We start from the raw sequence: 24,872 nt of genomic DNA, 5'->3' as shown, positions 1-24,872 counted from the left end.
GACTTTTGACCCAAAAATGAAAACAAATGATTTATTCAAAAGAACTAGCCTAGAAATCTAGACACACCCTAGCGGCAGCAAAAATATTTGCTCCGTAGGTGGGTCTAGAAACGAGCCATAGGAACTTTTTGAGTCTCAAACACCGTTTGTGTTCACCAATCACAGCGCTCTATCTGTTTAGAGAGTCGTTGGCGGGCTTAACGCGATGGTGACATACATTTTAATTGGCTTGTCAGGCTAACGACATCCTGCTCTTTGCTCTGATTGGTCGTAGCGCTACCCTATTGCGTGCAGAGGCAGTTTGAAAGACAGCCTTCATCCCGCCCCCTGGATTGAGCCGAGGTCTACCGGTCGTTTCCAGACTATACATTTTAGTGATATAGTCTGGCTTGTCAGGCTAGGTCATAACTATATTTAACCTGAAAAAACTTTTTGTACATTTATTTTTTATTTTGAATACATTTTTCAAAATTCAAGATCAAAACTTGAAATTTCAGTTTCAAATTTTACTTTTTCAAGTACAAAACATTTGACCCCGATTTAGCTCCATAAAGATTCAGCCACAATAATCCAGCTATGGTGGGTCACATGTTTTGGTTGTGCAGGTCTCTGAACAGATTCTGGACAGAAATGTTTGAAGCTCACATACCTGGTGTCAATGTAGACCCTGATCCTGTAACTGCCATATTTGCAACAACAGCCTCAGAAGAACAATGTACTATCTTATAGTCAAATGCCAGAGTTTTTTAACGCTGGTGGCTGATGGTAGTTTATTCAGTTTATGTGGATGTGTGTGTGTGTTTGTGGGCATACATGTTTGTGAGCGTGTGTGCATGAGTATATATGAGTTGCAGATGTTTTTATTTAGGGTATATCTATATGTGTGCGTGTGTATCTACATACTGTATACAACTTTTTTCTATTTTTATTATTTTATTTATTTTTATGTAATTTATTTTTATGTCTTGTGAGGGGGGGTTGGGCGCGGTTAATTTGCTGTAAAATGTTAATTGTTCTGTAACCTGAAAAAAGGCTGTAACTAAAGAAAATAAACAGCCACATACAGAGAGAAAACTGCTCATTAATATTCATGAGAAGCTGCTGCTGCTTCAACACCGACAGTGACTCCGCCTCTTAAACTCTGCCAGCTCCACCTGTGAGGACAAAGTGGAGACAAACTCCAACAGGTCCAGTCAGTGAACTCACCCCAGAGTCTCCAGTCTACAGTTTGGACTCTCCAGTCCAGCACACAGAGCCTTCACTGCTGAATCATCCAGTTCGTTTCCAATCAGGTCCAGTTCTGTCAGGTGGGAGGGGCTGGACTTCAGAGCTGAGGCCACGACTTCACAGTGACTCTCTGAGAGTCGACAATGAGCAAGTCTGTGAAGAGAGAAAATAAAATGTGTCAGAATAAAATCAGCTTTAAATTGTAGTAAAAACACAGTTGATGCATCTGATGACAGGATGTGATGATTTGATTAGTGATGGTGGTACGACACTGAAGCGTCGATACGTGCTTCAAACCCGCAGCATAGAACCACTGTTTCAAAACTTGCTTCGGGGCAGAAAAAAATCACGCGACATATGACGTCCGAAGCAGTAACTGCTTCACTCCCGTTCGCTCCCTGAATGAATCACCTGACTGGTTCGAGTGGTCCAATCAGCTGCTTCACTGACGGACCGGTGACCGGATGAGTCAGTTTTTAATTTGAGCGCCATAAACACTTTATGACGGCCGTAAACATTGTAGCATTTGTGGGTTGTAGTAGGAGTTGTGTTTTTGCTGTCGAGTTGTTGGTATTGCGTTGTTGTTGTAGTGAGTCATTATGGAGTCAGTGAGGAAGAGAGGTTGCTCTGATATGTGGCAACACTTCAAACTGATCGCTCCTGATAAGGTACGTAATAAAGGTAAAGTTACATACAGTAGCCTATACAACTGTACCAGCAGGCTACAGTAAGTTATTAGCCTATAGTAAGGTCTGTCGCAATTACATTTTAAGCATTGCAGTAAACGTATGATTAGTGTTGCCATTAGGCTATAGCAGTTTTAGACTGACATTGCATTTTTATTTACAAATGCCCCTATCTGCAGGTTCGGTGCTTGGTGTGTGACGCTGAGCTGAAGTATCATGGGAATACTTCCTCCATGATTAGGCACTTCACTGCCAAACATGGAGCAGCTGCAAACCAGGGGAACACAAATCAAGGTAGGCTTAGTTTAAATGCAGTGTGTTATAAACACTGTTTTTTCCATTATTAATTTTCTTTTTATTTCTTTATGTGTCAATTCATTTGTTTTAGTGGACCGAAAGCGGGAGCTAGATCAGGCTCTGGTGAATATGGTGGTGAAAGACTTGCAGCCTTTTTCCATCGTTGATGACAGCGGGTTCAAGGAGTTTGTGGGATTGCTTGATCCCACTTACAAACTCCCATCAAGGCAAGCTCTGAAGAACATGGTGGTTCAGAAATATGAGGAAGAAAAGACCAAGGCCAAGGCTGTAGTGCAGAGGGTTGAGGCTGTGAGCCTGACGGCTGATATGTGGACCTCCATTAACATGGATGCTTTTCTGGACCTGCCACTATGTGGATGACGCTGTGAAGCTGGCCACAGTGCTTCTGGGAGTGGTGCCTTTCCCAGAAGCTCATACGGCCGCAAACATCACCGAAGCAACGAGGTCTCTCATGGAGGAATGGGGCATTGAAACCAAAGTCACCTCAATTGTGACCGATGCTGGAGCCAATATGGTTGCCTCTGTCAGGAATTTAAATCTGAGACATGCGCTTTGTTTTGTGCATTCATTGAATTTAGTTGTAAAGAAAGCTCTTGACGCAACTCCTGGCCTGAAGACCTACGCACCAGGGCACGAAAGGTTGTGACCTTGTTTAAAACGAGCACTACAGCAAAAGAAAAACTGAGAGAAGTTCAACAGCAGATGCAGCAACCAGTCAAGAAACTGGTTCAGGAAGTCGACACACGCTGGAACAGCACTTTTCTTATGCTGCAACGTCTGTTTGAAGAGAGACAATCAGTCGGGGCAGCTCTCGCAACTCTAAGAACTGATGTGCGACCTCTGTCCTCTGACGACTATGAAACACTTGCCACAAGTCAGCAATTGCTTGCTCCCTTCTACCAGGCAACAGAATTGTCTGAGCAGAAGAGAGTGTCATCCCCATGACAAAAATGCTCATGTTATACTTACATGACATACTTGGGAGAATAGAACACAACACAGCAAAACAACTCGGACAGAACTTAGTGCGGCCGCATTGCGGCCGCATTGCGTTGGACAGACGCCATTTGCATAAAGTTCAATCTATCGAACTTTATTAAAATTTAGATACGGCGACGGGGCCGTCAACTTGACGTGCTGTGTCCATGCACGGCGCAGCCGGAGCTCCTGCTCTACATAGACAATGAATGGCATCCGTTGACTTGACGTCCGTTGCCGGAGTTGGTGTGTCTGTACCATTAGGAGCTGACTTTTGTTTTTTTTGCGGCGGTAGTGTTTGTTGGAGCGGCGTGGTGCTGCACGTGACACGCTGACGTTAGTGTGTTTACATTTACGACAAGCATTAATTCCCTGGCCGAACCCGACCAAAAACAAAAAAGGCCGGCCTCACCGAGTCATATTCTCGGCATGAACCTGGCTCGAACCAGTGCGTACGGACGGGTTGGGCCGTCCATGCCCACTTATTAAGAGCCCAAAAGAACAGTCCAGAGAGCAGAGGAACAGCACAACAACAGGTGTGTGTGTGTGTGTGTGTGTGTGTGTGTGTGTGTGTGAGTGTGAGTGTGAGTGTGAGTGTGAGTGTGAGTGTGAGTGTGAGTGTGTGTGTGTGTGTGTGTGTGTGTGTTTGTTTGTGTGTGTCTCAAAGGAGTTTTCAATCGAATGCAACTGGACTTGGTTATTTGTAGTTATCTGAGCTTCAACTGATCAATAATAGTAATGATCATGTCTGGACTCACCGAGCCTTTCTGCAGTTCCTCACAGCTGGGATCAGTCTCCATCGTCCCTGATGTGATGTGTTGTACTTCTCCAGGTCCAACTCATCCAGAACCTGCTCTGACATCTGCAGCATGTAGGCCAGAGCTGAGCACTGGATCTCAGAGAGTTTCTCTGATCTGTTCTCTGACTTCATGAACTGTTGGATCTCCTGATGAACTGACTGGTCCTTCATCTCCGTCAGACAGTGGAAGATGTTGATGCTTCTGTCAGGAGAGGTTTTATCCCTGTTCATCTCCTTCAGGTTGTTGATGACTCTCTGGATGGTTTCTGGACTGTTGTCTGTCTGACCTAGCAGACCTCCTAACAGCTTCTGGTTGGACACCAGAGAGAGGCCATGAAGGAAGCGAACAAACAGGTCCAGGTGACCATTTCTACTGCTGAGGGATTTCTCCATGGCTCTCTTCAGGAAGTCATCCAGGGTTAAAGCATCATGTTGTTTTCCCAGGAAGTTTTCCAGAACCCCTGTGTTCCTGTAGGTGACACAGTGGAACATGTAGACTGCAGCCAGAAACTCCTGAACGCTCAGATGAATGAAGCGGTAGACTGTCTTCTGGAAGATCAAACTCTCTCTTTTGAAGATCTCAGTACAGAGTCCTGAGTTCACCAAGGCCTCTGTGACATCCAGACCACACTGCTCCAGGTCTTCTTGGTAGAACATGATGTTTCCTTTCTCCAGCTGTTCAAACGCCAGCCTCCCCAGCTTCAGAAGAACTTCCCTGTCCGCCTCCGTCAGCTCCTGTTGACTCGTCTCATGTCCTTCACCGTACTTGTTCTTCTTCCTCTTTGTCTGGACCAGCAGGAAGTGTGAGAACAGGTCAGTTGTGGTCTTGGGCAGCTCTCCTCTCTGGTCTGTGGTCAACATGTGCTCCAGAACTGTAGCACTGATCCAGCAGAAGACCGGGACCTGACACATGATGTGGAGGGTCCTGGACGTCTTGATGTGTGAGATCATTCTTCTGGACAGATCTTCATCACTGGACCTCCTCCTGAAGTACTCCTCTATCTGGGCGTCAGTGAAGCCTCGAACCTCTGTTACCCTGTCAACACATGAAGGAGAGATCTGATTGGCTGCTGCAGGTCTGGAGGTGTCAGGTTCAGTTGTGGATCAGCATTATGCCAACTATAGGGCACACACAAATCAGTTATTTATCGAATCAAGAATACTCAAACTATATGACTTAACTCATTGAGTGCCAACCACGTAATTTCTCGTTTTTCGTTCCCATGCGTTGAGTGCCGAAAACGTAATTTTACGTTTTTTGCTTTTTTTTTAAATTATGAAAATAGACACTTTAATACACATTATATGTAAATTTGGGGACTCTACGACGAGGAGAACTGAAATAGATGACGATCAAAGTCACATGACAGCTCATGATCTGGAAGTTTTTATCATAACTGGGCTTCTGCAAACGAGTTCTGCATGCAGATGCAGCAGCTGCTGCAGCGCAGCTGCTCTGCTCTCACCCGCGCTGCTGCTCCAGCTGCTCGAGCTGCTCGGAGCTGAACCAGGAAGCTCTCAGCCGACAGTCCGCCCGGTCTTCATCTGGAGCAACACCGTGTCCTCCCCAAAGTCCTCCCGCGGTAAAATCTGATGGTCTCTGGGCCAAAGCAGACCGGCATCACCGACCCGAACCACAGAAGGACCGCGACCACCGGCGGGACCGGTCTTCCCGAGCCGCGGTGGCCGACTGACCCTCACGCTCCGCGGGGAGAAGCTGAGACACGGCACGGTGCGTCTGTGTTATTGTTGTTTAGTGGCGCCCCCCCCCGCCCCCGATGGTGGTTTTGTGAATAGAACAACAACTGTTGTATATATTTATCTTATACGAGCCCTTTGATCCAGAAATGCGAGTGTCAGAAGAGCGACAGACACAAACAGCGCACCTTTCATAAAAGACGCTCTATCTCCTTTTCTAGAAAAAAAGGAGGGATTTTGGTGAAACCCAGCCATGTTTAGCTTGACTTTTCTCAGGAACGGAGGCACGTAGAAACAAACGGTTTGTGGCCACTTGAAGCATTAAGGTAAACCTTTCAATTGAGCCACAGTATGTGTTGGTGGCAATAATATAGAATACACTGTGGCTCTACATAAAAAGTCAAAAATGGTCTAAATTGCCGGTACACTTGACTAAAACTTTGGAAAGGAGCGCGGCACTCAATGAGTTAATAAACTATCACACAGTACAAATGATGTACAAGGCTGCAAACAAAAGCCTCCCTCACAACCTGCAAATACTTTTTCTAGACAGAGAGGAGAGACACAATCTTAGAGGGAACAAGATTTTCAGGCAAAGAAAGGTTCGAACTACGTTAAAATCCTTTTCCTTATCGATCACAGGTGTTAAACAATGGAATGTGTTAGAAGAGGAAGTCAAAAAATCAGCAACACTAAGTGTCTTCAAGAAAAAGTATGTAAACTCAACCATTGCCTGGTACAGAATAACACATGAGGGCTGATAAAGGTCAGAGACACAAATCAGCAGACACTGTGTTGAGACGGCATGGGAGAATAACAAAAAACATTCTGTACCCAAACAATAAGTTGAACCAGAGAAACTTGTATGTCAGAGGCCAATGTCAGGTCGTGTGTAGCAGGATGTTGTTATAATGTGTATCAACAAGGTGGAGATAAATCAGGGTACTAATGCATTCTGTGACACTATTGTGAGAGAAACTTCAGAGAAGTGAAGAACTTAACTGAGTCCTGTAAATCGACCCACTAAGATCACTCAATTGGTCCACGATGGATTTGCTGAGCTGGTCACTGAATGCCATTGACAGAGTGTTCTCAACAAGGCGCGCGGGCTCTGGTGAACCTACATGCCCGGACGGGACCTTCATGTCCGGCTACATCCTGGATGGATGAGAAAAGTGGAGGGTCTTCTGCCTTGCCGCACTGGATGTGGAGGATGTCGAGGACGTGTGTATTCACGTTCATGACAATTGGAATGTTCACCCTGGGATGTGGAATCTTCATGCAATATCGGAAAATGAGGAAGATCGCCACTAAGCAGACCAATGCGAGGGCGGACAACGCCACTACTCGGAGTGCTGTGGTCGAGAAGCGCTCTGACATCTCAGCAGTTCGTGGCAATAATGCGAGCTGACGTAGCCAAAACTCGGGAGGATATGGCAAAGCTAAGTGCGGCGAAAGCTGCAGAGGAGATGGATGAATAAAAGAAAAATGGCATAAAAGGGCTCTCACACCATCCCAACAAATAATAAGTACACTGGACTTTTGCTCTCTGTCGATTGGACCACTTTGTGACTTTGTGACATGCCAGGCTACGAGATGAGACTGTTGTTCACTCATGACGGACAAATATGGACACATGTGCAGACACACACGTAATCTATATGTACTGTTTAGAGCTAGACTTCAGCTCTGTATACTACCTACTGCTGTAACATGTTATGTCAAAATGTCATAAGTACAAGAATGTTATGTCAAAATGTAAAAAGCAAAAGAAAAGAAAAGAAAAGATTACGATAAAGATTTTATTCTGTGGGTAATGGGGGCGGGACTAGATAAGCTTTTGCTTCTCCCGCTTTTCCCTTTCGGCCATGTGTATTGTATAACTTGATGAAGTGTGATGATGATGATTTAATGGACATGCCCGAAATAAACAAATTGATTGATTGATTGAAAGATCTAAGATCTACAAGAGTAACAGTCAGTGAACAGACCTCAGAGTCTCCAGTCTACAGTCTGGACTCTCCAGAAAACCACTCAGATCTTTCACTACTGAATCCTGCAGGTCGTTGATGCTCAGGTCCAGGTGTCTCAGGTGGGAGGGGTTGGACTTAAGAGCTGAGCCCAGAGAAGAACAGCTCATCTCTGACAAACTGCAGCTCAGTCTGAATAAAAAACAAGAGAAGTGAGTTAAGGAAAAAGCTCTTTGTTGACAGCGTTCCGTGTTTCATCAGCTGTTTCATCAACAAGTTCAGAAAGTGAAAGTCAAACAGCTGAAGCAACAGGAAGCAGGTTAAACAGTCACATACAACATTAATCCGGAATGCCTAAGATTCAGCCACAATCCAGCTACAGTGGGTCATGTTTTGGTTGTGCAGGTCTCTGAACAGATTCTGGACAGAAATGTTTGAAGCTCACATACGTGGTAGACCCTGATCCTGTAACTGCATCAGAAGAACAATTTACTATCTTATAGTCACATGCCAGAGCTTTGTAACTCTGATGGCTGATGGTAGTTTATTCCATTTATGTGGATGTGTGTGTGTGTTTGTGGGCATACTGTACATATATGTGAATGTGTGTGCGTGAGTACATGAGTTGCAGATGTTTTTATTTAGGGTATATCTATATGTGTGCATCTACACACTGAATTAATTTGTTTCTGTCTTGTGAAGGGTAGTTAGGCGTGGTTAATTTGCTGTAAAATGTTAATTGTTGTGTGAACCTGAAAAAAGGCACTCACTACTGTGAGGATAAAATGGAGACAAACTCCAACAGGTCCAGTCAGTCAGTACGTTTACATGCACAGCTTAATTCTGTCCTTGTCCCAGTTTACATGCAACTGAGAAAATATAATAACTGACGGGAACGTGTACTCCTCCGTCGTTTCAGCGGGTTAATATGGCTCCTTCTACAGTTGACCTATTAGCCAGACGGCAGACCGGCATTTTCAAACAACAAGATGGTTAATCATAGCCTAGAAATCTAGACGCACCCTAGCAGCAGCAAATATATTTGCTCCGTAGGTGGGTCGAGAAACGTGCCATAGGAACTTTCTGAGTCTCGAACACCGTTTGTGTTCACCAATCACAGTGCACATCTGTTTAGAGAGTCATTGGGCGGGCTTAACGCGAAGACAACATACATTTTAATTGGCTTGTCAGGCTAACGTCATCCTGCTCTTTGCTCTGATTAGTCGTAGTGCTCAAGCGCTACCCTATTGCGTGCAGAGGCAGTTTGAAAGACAGCCTTCATCCCGCCTCCTGGATTGAGCCGAGGTCTACCGGTCGTTGCCAGACTAGACATTTTAATGATATAGTCTGGCTTGCCAGGCTAGGTTAATCGTAGAGCTTTGTTCATCTTGTACGTAATGTGCACGTTACTTATTGTGCAGATAAGGTGCACGCTATCTATCCCTCGTGGTCGTGGTGATTTCGAGAGGCAGACAAGAACGCTGTAACGCTACAACAATAGCTTCTGCCACCGGCTTTCTTGGATGTTTTTGTTCCGGGGTCTTACGCCAGCACGGGGGGTGTGGAGCATGCGCACATGTTGTCCAGTTAAACTCTGATTAAGGCATATAAATGATGGAGAAAGTCGAATTCCAATCGCATTATCTGGGTGTCTTAATTGGAGTTCTCCAACTTTGATTTCATTCGGACTAAGGCAAGGCAAGGCAAGGCATCTTTATTTATATAGTGCATTTCATACCAAGGCAACTCAATGTGCTTTACATGAAGACAAAACATTTAAAAAAAGAAGCATAAGACAGAATAAAAACAAACAAAACACTAAAAACAGAGTTAAAAGCAAGCAACACTAAGCAACACTAAGGTGTTTACAAGCACTTCAGTTGTCCAGTTATAGTCGGATTAAGGCAATAATTTGTTTTTTTCAAGTGTCATGCAAACATACTGAGTGAACTCACCTCAGAGTCTCCAGTCTACAGTTTGGACTCTCCAGTCCAGCACACAGAACCTTTAATGATGAATCCTCCAGGTAGTTTTTACTCAGGTCCAGTTCTGTCAGGTGGGAGGGGCTGGACTTCAGAGCTGAGGCCACGACTTCACAGTGACTCTCTGAGAGTCGACAACCAGCAAGTCTGTGAAGAGAGAAAATAAAATGTGTCAGAATAAAATCAGCTTTAAATTGTAGTGTTTGACATGAAACATAGTTGGCATGTTCGGACTTTTTCCTTGAAAAGTGTCACGTCAACAGTGGACGTGTCATATTCTAGGTTGTGAAGATGAGCAGGAAGGAAGACAAGGCAGCGACTGACAACATGGAGAAACAGAATTTGCAGAAACTAAATGTTTGGTGGTGATCTGGGCATCTACAGAATTTCAAGAAAAGCTAGAAAGCAGCTGCTGTAATCAGTTTCTGGTTTGAATAAAACTAGAAAGTCAAAATTAAAATTAAAATTAAAAAATGAATACACTGGCGTGCACCCCCTGGTCAAAAGTTCTGTTAATGTGAACAGTTGAGCAAGTGGAAGATGAAACGATCTCCAAAAGACATTATTATATTAAGCAACATCAGTGTATTATTTTAGTTTTCTATAGTTTTAGAGTGAAAAAGGGGAAACAAAGCAGCAGCCTTCAAAAGAAACCCAGGAGACTTGAACTCTCAGATAATTAAATAAGTCTATATTTTAAGCTTGTTTGTAGAGCACTGCGATTTGCACTGATGCCGGCGCAAATCGCGCAAGATTTGGACGGACCAGGAAGAGCAGTGCTGGGAGCTTCCGCTACAAACAATCTTAAAATATAGACTTATTTAATTTTTTTCGGAACAATTTCTCATGTCGGGGCTTCAATACAAGAGGGACATTACAGACGAGCAGTATGGAGGTATTTGGATGTTTTTTGGTGTGTCTTTTTGGACGAAGAAAAGTGAGCACCGTTCGCCACCGTCATATGGACATGCAGTGCTGCACGGACCCCCCCTGTAACTCAGAGAAGGCACAGAGGACTCTGAAACTTATCACAGCTCTTGGTCGACATGAGGGTGAGTAGATAATGATTTGGGTGAACTATTCTTTTAAATGGGTAATTTCCTGTGGATATGTGGGGTGCGGGGAGGGGGGTTTAAGAATGAAATTTTTTTGTTGTTGTACATACAACATTCTCTAATGTGTGAATAAAAATTTATTGGAAAAAAAAAAAATTCAAAAAAATAAATAAAAATCCAACTCCTCTGGCTCCACCTACAGCCTGTAATCGTATTTGCCAAAATCAACCGCGACCAACGATTCTCCATCAGTCAGGTAGAGGGAGCAGGAGGAGCAACCAATCGCCACTCATACACGTCGGACGAAAGTGAAAGTAAACTCCGCGACTTGGTCAGATTTCAAGATGTCAGCTCCCTCTTTTCACTTCTGTCAACCCCCTTCCCTCCCTCCAGACACGCAGACACACACAAGAAGAGTGTGTTTCATGGTGAGAGAGAGAGAGGTGAGATCGTTTTGGAGTCTCCGGTTGCAATGGATACAGTACGTATTTTGTGTGTGTGTTTATGGCTACTTTGTGTGTGTACGCCTTCAAGTATGTGTGTCTGTCTGTGCCTGTGTGTGTCTGTGTGGGATGCTTGGCAGAGGTTCATAGAGAGATCTGACAGACTATCGTCTTGAAATTTGCGACCAAGTCGCAGAGTTTACTTTCACTTTCATCAACTTATCAACTGGAGCTTTAAATTGTGTAGACAGGCTAAGAACATTGAAAATAAATGAAAACTATGTTTATCTGAGCTTCACTAAACTAGGCAAGGCAATTTTATTTATGTAGCCCGTTTTTACAAACTGTTTGTCTCAAAGGGCTTTACATGGCATCATAACAACATCCTCTGCCCTTAGACCCTCACATCGACTGAGGAAAAACTCCATTGGAAACCCTTTTAACAGGGAAAAATTGGAGAAACCTCAGGGTGAGCAACAGAGGAGGGATCCCTCACCCAGGACAGGGAGACGTGCAATAGATGTTGTTACAGACAAGAAAACAATTTATAGTTTATAACACAGAATGTGGGAAACATGAAAATGTTAACAAGAGTTGATGAAGGCAGCTTCTGGTGGGAGGGAAGGCAGGGAGAGCAGGTGAGCTTAATGGGAGGACTACTGGACAATAATTATAATGATCATGTCTGGACTCACCGAGCCTTTCTGCAGTTCCTCACAGCTGGGATCAGTCTCCATCGTCCCTGATCTGATGTGTTGTACTCATCCAGGTCCAACTCGTCCAGAACCTGCTCTGACATCTGCAGCATGTAGGCCAGAGCTGAACACTGGATCTCAGAGAGTTTCTTCTCTGATCTGTTCTCTGACTCCAGGAACTGTTGGATCTCCTGATGAACTGACTGGTCCCTCATCTCCGTCAGACAGTGGAAGATGTTAATACTTCTGTCAGGATAGATTTTATCCCTTTTCATCTCCTTCAGGTTGTTGATGACTCTCTGGATGGTTTCTGGACTGTTGTCTGTCTGACCCAGCAGACCTCCTAACAGCTTCTGGTTGGACTCCAGAGAGAGGCCATGAAGGAAGCGAACAAACAGGTCTAGATGACCATTTCTACTGCTGAGGGATTTCTCCATGGCTCTCTTCAGGAAGTCATCCAGGGTTAAAGCATCACGATATTCTTTCAGGAAGTTCACCTGAACCTCTACGTTCCTGTTGGTGACACAGTGGAACATGTAGACTGCAGCCAGAAACTCCTGAACACTCAGATGAATGAAGCAGTAGACTGTTTTCTGGAAGATCACACTCTCTCTTCTGAAGATCTCAGTGCAGAGTCCTGAGTTCACCAAGGCCTCTGTGACATCCAGACCACACTGCTCCAGGTCTTCTTGGTAGAACATGATGTTTCCTTTCTCCAGCTGTTCAAACGCCAGCCTCCCCAGCTTCAGAAGAACTTCCCTGTCGGCCTCCGTCAGCTCCTGTGGACTCGTCTCATGTCCTTCACCGTACTTGTTCTTCTTCCTCTTTGTCTGGACCAGCAGGAAGTGTGAGAACAGGTCCGTCGTGGTCTTGGGCAGCTCTCCTCTCTGGTCTGTGGTCAACATGTGCTCCAGAACTGTAGCACTGATCCAGCAGAAGACCGGGACTTGACACATGATGTGGAGGGTCCTGGACGTCTTGATGTGTGAGATGATTCTTCTGGACAGATCTTCATCACTGGACCTCCTCCTGAAGTACTCCTCCATCTGGGCGTCAGTGAAGCCTCGGACCTCTGTTACCCTGTCAACACATGAAGGAGGGATCTGATTGGCTGCTGCAGGTCTGGAGGTGATCCAGACCAGAGCAGAGGGAAGCAGATTCCCCTGGATGAGGTTTGTCAGCAGCACGTTGACTGGTGACGTCTGTGTGACATCAGACACAACCTCCCTGTTGTTGAAGTCCAGGGACAGTCGGCTTTCATCCAGGCCGTCAAAGATGAAGAGAAGTTTACAGACAGACAGCTGCTCTGCTGTGACCTTCTCTAATGTTGGATGGAAAACATGGAGCAGCCTGAGAAGACTCAACCGCTGATCTCTGATCAGGTTCAGCTCCCTGAACGAAAGCAGAACCAGCAGACTGACATCTTGGTTCTCCAAGCCCTCGGCCCAGTCCAGAGTGAACTTCTGCACCGAGAAGGTTTTTCCAACACCAGCGACACCGTTGGTCAGAACCACTCTGATGGGACTCTCTTGGACAGGTGAGACTGTAGAGTCATTTTCTGTCTCTTGGTCAGTTAAGTCTTTAAAGATGTCGTTGCACTTGATTGGAGTGTCATGGAGGGTCTTCTTCTTCTTGGATGTTGTCTCCAGCTGTCTCACCTCATGTTGGGTATTAACCTCTTCACTCTGTCCCTCTGTGATGTAGAGCTCGGTGTAGATCCTGTTGAGGAGGGTTTCACTTCCTGTTTCACTTCCTGTTCCCTCAGTTCCTTCAGTCACTCGTTCACATCTGCTCCTCAGACTGATCTTATGTTGATCTAAAACCTCCTGCAGACCACGATCTGCTGAGAGAGAAGAGACAGAGTCAACCTGAAGACAATGTGTCTTTAGTCTTTCTTTTTTTTTTCTTTTTTTTTTTTTACAACTAAGGAAAGACAAAACAGGTATACTCTTTCTTTGGTGCACAAGCTCAGAGACAGAAAATTGCAGCACATCTCAATTCTCTGTCTCTTGACAGCAAAGTTGATATGCTCATCACTTACACCCAAGCAAGAACACTTCAGTCAACATGTGTGCACATGTGCGAGTTTAAGCGTGTGTGTGGTGAAGATGGCTCAATACATGCGATTGTTTACTTGCACCTTTATTTTTCCATTGTATTCTTTTTTTATTGTAACTAAATTGTATGCCTGTTGTGAAGCACATTGAGTCTGCCTTGTGCATGAAATTCACTTTATAAAGTTTGAACTGAATTGAATTGAATTGAATTGAATTGAATTGAATTGAATTGAATTGAATTGAATTGAAGACAGAGAGTCTGACAATCTGATCTGATTATTTTCATCAGCTAAATTGCAGACAACAAAGAGAAAGTTTGAATGTTGTGCTATTGATCATCATCAGTGCTGTGTGATGTAACAAACAAGCTCTCTGACATCAGGTCCTGGTTTTACATAGATATATACACATAGATGCCGCATTCGGGCTTGTCAGGCACGTCAACACGGCGGCGGCAGTGTATATAGAATATACTGTATATATATACATAAAATGTTGTTGTTGTTGTATCATACATATATGTCTGACATTTATAATAAACCAAACGGCTTGAAAATCGATTGAATATTCAGAGAGTTATGGCGATTTTAATCGTTGATAGACCTCTGCCTCTGTTGACTAATGCAGTAAGTAGACACGGCTTCCCCCAGCCCAAGATGGCGGGCGCGTTGACGTATCGTTCCAATGGACAGCGGCGTCAGAGGCGGCATCTATGATCTATGCTGGTTTTAGAAATGACCACATCAGCAGACAGATGTTCAGTCTCACTTTGTACAGAGCTGCTGCAATTGGCTGTCTGCAGCTCACCTCTGGGTCTTTGTCCACACTGTCTGCAGAACCTGTGTCCACAGCTGGTGGAGACTGGATCCTTCAGGACGTCCTGACAGAGACCACAGCAGGACAACTGCTCGTCCATAGAGACACCACTCCTGTGAAGACATTTCTGTGTCACTAACATGTCGCAGTCACTGCTCCACATCTGTGCTTTGATTGGTCAACCACCTTAAGAGGGCGGGGCTTCGGTTAGCAGAGGAGCAGAGAGAGGTTAAGTAGAAGAAGAAGAAGATTGGAGAGAGAGAAGCTGAATGAAAACCTGATCCTGGCTGCCTATAGCGACCCTGAACAAAAGGCCTGGATAACCAGGTCAGAGTGTGGACTTTTCTTTCTTCTCTCTCTCTTCTAGATTGTTGATAAATGTTTTCATGTCTTTGGGCTGTACTATGTGTGCTTGTTTTGTCCTCGTAGTGGAATGATTTTTTTTATTGTCCCTTATAAGAGACAATAAAAGTCTAAAGTCTACGATAACAGATTCATATGATACTAAAATAGAAGGAACTTTGGGTCACTTGTGCATTGATCCTATCAGTCATACTGTTTCATGCCGCCTCGGTTACCTTGTTAATGGCAGCATTATTCCCTTTTTCCGGTTGTAAATTCCTTATCCTTGTCCCAAATAAGGGGCAATAAAAGTCTAAAGTCTAAGTCTAAGATAAGAGATTCATACGATACTGAAATAGAAGGAACTTTGGGTCACTTGTGCATTGATCCTGTCAGTCATATTGTTCCAGATCGCCTCTGTTACCTTGTTAATGGCAGCAGTATTTTCATGTTGTTGTTGTTATTGCAGTCAACATTATCGTGCTTGCTGACTTCATTTGTGATTAGCAACTAAAACATAGCTTGTTTGTTGCAGTGTAAACAGCACTTTACTCAAACATGGTCTAATATATTTAAATTTCTCATAATAACTATGTCATTATTTCAATATCTGGATTTATGTTCTACCATGTAAAAATAAGCTCACTGGCTCCTAGTGAAGAGGTGAATCTGTAAAAAACTCATGTTATTTCCCGTTCTGGTCACGTTGACTGCAGCAACTCAACACACTGGACTCTGACCCAGAGACAGTTTGGACGTTCACAGGTTTGTATCAGCTCTCTTACTGTGACTCTGAGGGTCCAGGTTCATGACTGAAGTTGGGAGCCCATTCTTTAGACTCGTTACTCAATATAGAGAGACAGATGGATCCTGGAGACTCTGCTCTCAGTCTTTGGTCCTGACCTCTGCAAAAACAGCAAACATTTGTTTTCAAACCAAAAACAAAATTGGGAAATGCACATATTTTGTGGATGTTATTTGAATCCGTAAGTTATCAATGTTTCTAAAAACTATCCCCTGAATTACATTGTTGTTGTTGCAGTAATAAACATTATCGTGCTTGCTGACTTCATTTGTGTATTAGCAACTGAAACAAAGCCTGTTTGTTGCAGTGTAAACAGCACTTTACTCAAACATGGTCCAATACAGTATATTTACATTTTCCATAATAACTATAGTATGTCATTATTTCAATATCTGTATTTATGTTCTACCATGTAAAAATAAGTTCATTTGCTCCTACTGAAGACGTGAAACTGTTAAAACGTATTTTATTTCCTGTTCCAGTCACGTGACTGCAGCAGCTCAACACACTGGACTCTGACCCAGAGACAGTTTGGACGTTCACAGGTTTGTAGAAGCTTTCTTACTGTGACTTTGAGGGTCCAGGTTCAGGACCGAAGTTTGGAGCCCATTCTTTAGACTCGTTACTCGATATAGAGAGACAGATGGATCCTGGAGACTCTGCTCTCAGTCTTTGGTCCTGACCTCTGCAAAAACAACAAACATTTGTTTTCAAACCAAAAACAAAATTGGGAAATGCATATTTTGTGGATGTTAATTGAATCTGTAAGTCATCAATGTTTCTAAAAACTATCCCCTGAATTACATTGTTGTTGTTGCAGTAAACATTATCGTGCTTGCTGACTTAATTTGTGTATAAGCAACTGAAACAAAGCCTGTTTGTTGCAGTGTAAACAGCACTTTACTCAAACATGGTCTAATTAGAGCACTGGATTAAGAGAGTAACGACACGCATTGGTCAAATGGAAGCGCCTCCTGATGGCGGAATATGGGTATATTGCAAAAGTGCCCAAGAACTGACATCTCTGCATAGTTGGTGAATGTGCAGTGTTTTCAATAATTTGAGGACATTTCTAGATCACCCACGATAATAGGATCACAGATAAACCGTAACACATAGGCTAGTAAAAGAACAAAACAAAAAAAAACATGAATGTTTCAATCTATATTTTATAATAAACAAATTATAAGTGTAATTTGATATGACCAGTGTGTGAATGGGTTTTCTGGGCACTTTTGCAATACCCATATCCTGCCACTCGGGGGCGCAAAATGCTTACCACGGGAGTCAATGGAAGTGTCATTACTTTCTTATTCCAGTGCTCTAGGTCTAATAAAGTATATTTACATTTTCCATAATAACTATATGTCATTATTTCAATATCTGTATTTATGTTCTACTATGTAAAAATAAGCTCATTGGCTCCTATTGAAGATGTGAAACTGTTAAAACTCATGTTATTTCCTGTTCCAGTCACGTTGACTGCAGCAGCTCAACACACTGGACTCTGACCCAGAGACAGTTTGGACGTTCACAGGAGAAGCTTTCTTACTGTGACTTTGAGGGTCCAGGTTCAGGACCGAAGTTTGGAGCCCATTCTTTAGACTCGTTACTCGATATAGAGAGACAGATGGATCCTGGAGATGCTACTCCATCTTCCTCTTCCTCCACATTAACACTCATATTCTGGACTTCTGAGTCTGACTGTGAGAAAATACAGACACACATCTATTTAAACAAGTCAAGTTGACTGCAGCAGCTATTTACACACCCCTCCTAAAACCCCTGTCCTCTCAAAAAAAAAAGTACAACAAACTTGGCCACTTTTCATGTGTAGCCTATTGCGCAGCTCATCACTTTGTTTCCCCCCCCCCTCCTTTTCTCTCAGTGTCTTTGTGTGGACTGAAGTTTACTGTGACTCTTCTTCCCTCCACAGTCCACAAGGACAAACTGACACACACACTCCCACACTTCATCAATGACTATAATATTAAGGAAAAAAAAAGTTGTGTAACACTCACCTGCCTTCAACTTCAGTTTCCCTCTTTCTGCTCCGACTACTTTAAAATGGCGCCTGGACTCACTGAATACCTGCAGAGACGTCCAATATTGTATCTGGACTTTCACACCTGTGCTGCACCCTCCAATAGTGGTTTGACTCGCCCTCAGCTCTTGGTAGTTAATAATCTACAACGAAGGGAAAGTGGGCGGGGGAGGAGTGGAAGAGATAAACTGAACGCACCTGCCCTTGTTCACTGACAGCCCAGAACCCCCAAAAGGGGGGCAACCCCCATTCCGACATCCCACCGGTCCGACGGCTCTGATTGTCTAAATGGCAACACTTACATCAAACATCCCATCATTCTGACAATTTTTGCCACTATGGTCGAAATGACGGTATTTTTTTTATTTTTTTAAACATCCCACCTTTCCGACAATTCCTTTAATAGCGTATTTTTCCCCAAAACATTTTGAATTGATTGAAATTGAAATTGAAAGCCTTTATTGTCATTATACATCAGTACAACAAAATTATATTGCTACTCCACTTGGTATACAATCAATAAATAGTAAAATAGTAAAAACAATAAAACAATAAATAAAACCAACAATACACTATACAGAAAGTGCAAGAAATGCAAAGTGCAACAGTGAATGTCTATGAATGAGAGGGTGGCTGGGGGGGGTTGTCATCTCTGTTTGTTTAAATGTGTTATGGCATTTGGGAAAAAGCTGTTTGTAAATCTGGTGGTTCTGGATTTGGTGGACCTGGTTGGGCTTAGGCAAATGAAGAACAGAGTTGGTTAAGTTTAGTAAAAAAGACCAGGTAGAGGCTAGACAGGCAGACTAGTCCCTGTCTGTGCTCTGCTGCATACAGGGTGTGATGTTGGAATGACAGCATGTAACCCAAACAAACAATCACGGGTCGACCACAAGTCGTAGGTGCAGCGCTATAATGCCTATTATAATAATACGGAATAGCTATCTTACCTGCAGTCCATGATGAACCAGCCACATAGGGCCGCCACATATAGCCTTCCCTAATGATGTGACCGTGTTGCGGCCAGCCGCCAAAAAAACTTTTTAAAAAAACAAGCGGGGGTCAGGGCCAGCCGGTGAAAATTCAATAAAGGTACTACTATTTCTCTCTGTCTTTCACTGATGAGCTTTGCCTCCTCATCAGACTAACCCATAGAAACAATCCTGATTGAAATGCCTTATTAAGCTACACATTAACACAAGCACGGCAACTGACAAATTTGAAACGCCAGATAATTATATTTTTTTGTGTGACAATATGATAAGTTAGGCTATTATATTTCCACTTGTAAATTGTTTGCTCTGACATGTTGACACTGCTAAAATAGTCTATTTAGCCTACTGGCCCCTTTCGTTCAATTTCTTCTTCTTTGGTGGTAAACAAACAACTGCTGTTGAGTGCTTAAGTTTTGAGAAATGTGATTTTATGTAACAAAATATATTATTCCTAAGCCTAAGTGGTTATAATTTATTATCTGCGAACATTTCTGAATTGCATATAATTTGTGAACCCGGTTAAATACATGAGGTAATAAGTTATGCAGTATCATTTAGTATCAAAAACATTAAAGGGGTGATTAAAAAGGTTGAAATTCATTTAAAATGTTATGATAAAATTGTTAAAGGCAGTTTAAAAAATATATGTATTTTTTTATTTTATTTAAGAGATAATGTATTTCTGCAAACTGTCTAAACCAGTATTTATGGGGTTAATAGCGATCGGCCGGATCTTCAGGTCTCAGGTGTTTCAGTAGGACAAGAGAGAGTGAGACACAGGCTAAGAGCAAGCCTGGATTAAGAATTCAGAGGCCCTTGGGCCAGACTCTTAGAGGCCCTCGTGCGCGCGCGCACACACACACACACACACACACACACACACACACACACACACACACACACACACACACACACACACACACACACACACACACACACACACACACACACACACACACACACACACACACACAACAACTAGTTTACTAGTGCACAAGTGTGGATGAAGTAGTTGTTGGAAACTCCTGTACTTGCACAGGATTCACACTGACTGATAAATTCAACACAAGACTCTCAGCACATGCAGTGTACGTGTGTATTATCAGAACAGTCTACACTCAGATATGCAGAAACACTTCAAAGAATAGCAAACAACCTGTTTTTAGAACCTCCACAATATCAAACATCCCAACAACAAATGTTTTCTAAGTCATAAAAAAAAACAATGCACATAAACAACACTTGGGAGGCGAATACACACACACACACACACACACACACACACACACACACACACACACACACACACACACACACACACACACACACACACACACACACACACACACACACACACACACACACACACACACACACACACACACACACACATTAGAGTATAGCTCCCTTATGCAATGACCTTTTTCCTGGCCTTTTTCCTAGCAAAAATCTACAACTGTAGATAAATTCAACACAAGACTCTCAGCACAGAGTACATTATCAAAACAGTCTACACTCAGAAATGCAGAAACACAAAGAATAAACCACCTTTTTAGAATCTCCACAATATCAAACATCCCAACAACAAATGTTTGAGTCATAAAAAAACAATGCACATTAACAACACTTGGGAGGCAAGAACACACACACACACACACACACACACACACACACACACACACACACACACACACACACACACACACACACACACACACACACACACACACACACACACACACACACACACTATAGCTCCTTATGCAATGACCTTTTTCCTGGCCTTTCTCCTAGCAAACTCCTCCACAACATCACTAAAGTCCAGGTCTCTGACAAGTTCAGACTCTATTGCCAGTAATGATAAGGACTTCAGGCGTTTTTGTTTCATGCTTGTTCTGAGCTCATTTTTGATTCTCCCCAGATGAGAAAATGAGCGCTCCCCCTCACAGTTTGTCACTGGCAACGTGAGGAACATCCTCAAAGCCACATAAACATTAGGGAAGACTGACTGCAGGCCAAACTTCAATATGGTTTTCAGCATGTTTGAGGGTGACTTGTCTGTTTCAGCCAACATGAAGGAGCGGAACTGCAGGAGCTCGTTGGCTAAGCCACTGTCTAAGTCTGATGGATAAGCACTGACCAGTGTTTTAGCATGTTCTGTGATCTCACAGCTGCTTGCGCTTTCAACCAGAAATAACACCCCAAATATTTCTGTTAAGTGTTTGTAAGCAGAGAGGCGATGATCAAGGCAGCTCACCAGCTTGTCTATGATGACATAAAAAGTCCCAATTTTGAATTTGTCCCTTCCACTGTGTAGGTTACTTACATCATTTGCACCCTCTTCATCTGCGAAGGTTTTACGCTTTCTACTTCGTTGTAGGTCACGCTTGTAGGTTTTGTTAACACCTGTTACATTCAATGCTGCTTTTTCATAAATGTCAAATTGGTCACGCTGTGAGGAAACAAAGGCACGCAAGGACTTAAGAAGATTTACAGCTGTCAAAATGTTTATGTCACTTTTTTGTAACATTATGCTCGTGGCTTGAAATCTGCCAAGGATTGCATCCCAGAAATGAGCCATAAATGCTGTTTCTAATTGCTCCAGTTTACCACAGAGAGCCCCTGCTTCATTTCTAGTATCCCTTTTTTCATCATCTGAGCCTGCTATTTTTTCAAGTGCATCTTTTATGTGTGAATAGTTTTTCCACAGAGCTTTGCTGGATTCTGCTTGACTACTCCATCTAGTGGTTGAGAGAGATTTCAACGTCAAACTTATTCCTGTTTTGCGAAAAACTTTCCCCCATCTACTTGTAGAGGAGGAACAAAAGTTATACAAAGACTGTAAAGTGTCAAAGTAGTGTCCAGCCTCGGGGCTGCTGGCCTCAATGGTGTTGACTCCAACTAAATTTAGGGAGTGAGCAGCGCATGGAACATAATGGATTAAAGGATTTATCTTCTTCAGATGTGATTGGAGTCCATTGTACTTCCCAGACATGTTACTTGCGTTGTCGTATGACTGTCCTCTGCAATTTGACAGCTCTAAGCCTAAACTGGCAACCATAGCAACAACACATTCAGCCAAACTTTCACCAGTATGGCTTTCGATTGGCTCAAAAGTCAGGAAACGTTCAACAATTTTGCCTTCTGTGTTTACAAACCTGAAAATAAAAGTAAGTTGGTCAACGTGTGAAAGGTCTGGGGTGGAGTCGACAACAACAGAGAAGTACTTTGCCCCCTTAATTTCCTCAGCAATAACCTGTCTTGTTCTATCTCCCATGACATCAATAAATTCTAGGGATGGGCATTTCGACTAATTTACTAATCGTGTAACCGAAGCTGGTACTAATCGGGTAATCGAGTACTGTAATAAAAAAATAAAATGACGTCATGTCTGACGGACAGAGCGCAGCCGGTGCATAAATGCGCTCTGTCCGTCAGACAGTCCGCATTACTGACACACAGCGTCGTCACACACAATGTCAGGTGGATAATAAGAGTAGAGACTGGAGTTTAAGATGCACATACGAGGCAGATGTGCATCTTTATGCCGGGGAATAAATGCGCTGCATGCGCTCTGAGCGCTGAGTGCAGCGCATTTATGCCGCGGCTGCCACGGAGGAGAAAACTTTTTTTTTCTTTTCTTTTTTAAATCATTAGCGGTGCTTATTTATTAGTCCACACTACACATGTTGGTGCCTTCGGTCCTCTCTGCCTCGCATCGTTTCAGGAAATAACAGGGAAGGTTTCAGAGTGTTTGTAAAGTGAAAGTATATTTTCTACCAGACTTGAGACCTGTCGTGTCCCTCCCGACGGCGTACGTCGCCGAGGGAGGGAGGGAGAATTATTGTAAAAGGTTTGAAAGTCCGAGGCTCGATCCAAAAACGCTTTTACACAGCAGAAAATCACGTTGCTTGATCCGAAACTGTTTAACACTACAAAAAGCCGAACCAGGGCATGATAATGTAGGCCTAGTCTGATCCGACACTAGATTGCGCTCTGACGTGCCGTTTTTTTTAATCCTCGGGTACCCGAGTAATAAATTCATAACCGAGTAGCAGCAGATTGCTACTCGAGTACTCGAGTACCCGGGTAACCGTGCACATCCCTAATAAATTCCTCACAAATCGTTGATGACAAGTAAGACACACTTCCCCGGCCTTTCTGCCCATACTTCTGTATATGACCAGACAAAAATGGGTCAAACTGAGCTATCAGTTCCAATACACCAAGGAAATTCCCATTATGAGATGACCCCAGCAACTCACTATCTCCTCTAAATGGAAGCCCTCTCTCCCCCAGGAACTTTATGACAGCAACAACTCTTTTGAGGACTTCTTTCCAGTATTGCCTTGCTGCTTCCATTTCTGTTGCCATAGAAACATCAACAGTCCCGATGCCCTTGCCCCTGTGGAGTAAGGATAACATTGCAGCCTTATGCTCCTCACTCCTCTCATGGTCCCTGATGCGTTCTGAATGTTTCCAGTCACTAAATCCCTCAACAAACTGATGATGACACTTTGAGAAAAGTTTACAGGCAAAACAGTAAATATTTCCATTTGAGGGGGAGTACATCATCCAGTCTCTCATTACTTTCTGCCCATTTGGCAAACAGCAATACAGTAAATCATTATTAAAGTGGCGACTTTTACCTCCAATATTTCTGTCCCTGGCAGAAGCTGGGTAGGTCGACCTGCGATTGTGAAATTCTGCTGCGCCTCTCTGAATAAGAACGGTCTTTATCTTATCGCTGGTTGTGTCTTTCCACAATGCCGGATCCGTAGTCTTCTCGTACCACTCCTGCATTTCTGGTTCAGCTTCGGGGGCCGCCGGTCGCAGCGGCGTTGTCACTGGCAGGTCCCTGCTGTCATCCGTGGCATCATCCGCAGCATTGTCCGCGGGATCACTCACCGGATCATCCGCCGCATCATTGGCCTCACCACGGCCGTCAGGCGGGCCCTCCAGGCTGGTCAAAGATGCGAGTGGGGCCGCTGATGAACAGGTGACTGTCACCGTCTCAGTCAAGGCACCCCGCTGGCGCTGTGGATGAGCTGGTGAAGTGGAGGCATCTGCCGGATAACGGTCCTGGCCGTCCTGCTCTTCACTGTCGCTGATGCCGTCAACATTCTCATCCTCTACCGCTGGCTCACTAACGGTTAAGCTCCCACAAGACTTAACGTTAGATGCGGTGAAAAAGCTTGAGATGTTCGGAATGCTCTGCCGGAGTTGCGACTGTCTTTTATCCCTCTCCTGTTTTGCTTTTAATTTAGAGGCCCCACTCTCCCACCGTTTTAATTTTTTTTCCATGTTTTTCCTTTTAGACTAGCTAACAATCATCTCAACAGCAATAAGTGTCTAGATTCAAATTTCGCGGTCATCTGTCATCTGTCTCTTTTTTTCTTTTTCTTTTTATCTGTCATCTGTGGTGTGTACGTGCGTACGTGTGTGTGTACGTGCCTACGTATGTGTGTAGCTATGTGTGTACGTAACGTCCCAAAGCGTCCCCGTCATAATCGCCCTGTTATCTCGCAGACACAGACAGCAAAACAAACAATCAGTCATATTTTTATTTGCAAATAAATCGGGTAGGCTGTAACTTTGTAATTCATCACACACTTGATGAGGTCTACTCACAAGAAAAAAAAAAAAAAAAAAAAAAAAAACACCAAGTGACGGAGGCCCGGACTGGAGCTCGAGGCCCCCGGGCCACGGCCCAGACGGCCCGGTTCGGGATCCGGGCTTGGCTAAGAGAGAGCGGGGACAGCTCTCCATTCCGACACACCTCCACTTCGACACCCCGCTGTTCCGAAATACCCCCACTTCGAAACACCGCTGTTCGGACACCCTCCCCCCGCAGCTGTCCAATGTCCAAGGTGCTGAACCATGTGACGTTGTTTACATTCTGCTTTGCGGCTTGTCTGTGAAACGTGTGCTGCTCAGAGTCTGGGCAGATCTGTCCCACTTGCTT

General features: G+C 43.8%; 1 protein-coding gene across 1 annotated transcript in view; it reads right to left on the bottom strand.

Annotated features, from left to right (window-relative positions):
• LOC310998557 (NACHT, LRR and PYD domains-containing protein 12-like) overlaps positions 1-24,872 on the bottom strand; it is a gene marked incomplete at its 5' end in the record, with an annotated part of 81,414 nt that overhangs the window by 6,844 nt on the left and 49,698 nt on the right. The window contains 3 exons of the mRNA XM_083988669.1: positions 1,207-1,380; positions 3,968-4,933; positions 12,806-13,694. Of these exons, the coding sequence (XP_083844795.1) occupies positions 1,207-1,380; positions 3,968-4,933; positions 12,806-13,694 (2,029 nt within the window). The remainder of the gene's footprint in view (positions 1-1,206; positions 1,381-3,967; positions 4,934-12,805; positions 13,695-24,872) is intronic.

Source organism: Trachurus trachurus (assembly GCF_905171665.1).
Source record: "Trachurus trachurus genome assembly, chromosome: 15".
In the NCBI taxonomy this organism is placed as follows: domain Eukaryota; kingdom Metazoa; phylum Chordata; class Actinopteri; order Carangiformes; family Carangidae; genus Trachurus; species Trachurus trachurus.
The sequence above is the reverse complement of the archived record's forward strand: the minus strand, read 5'-3'. Positions and strand labels throughout refer to the sequence as shown.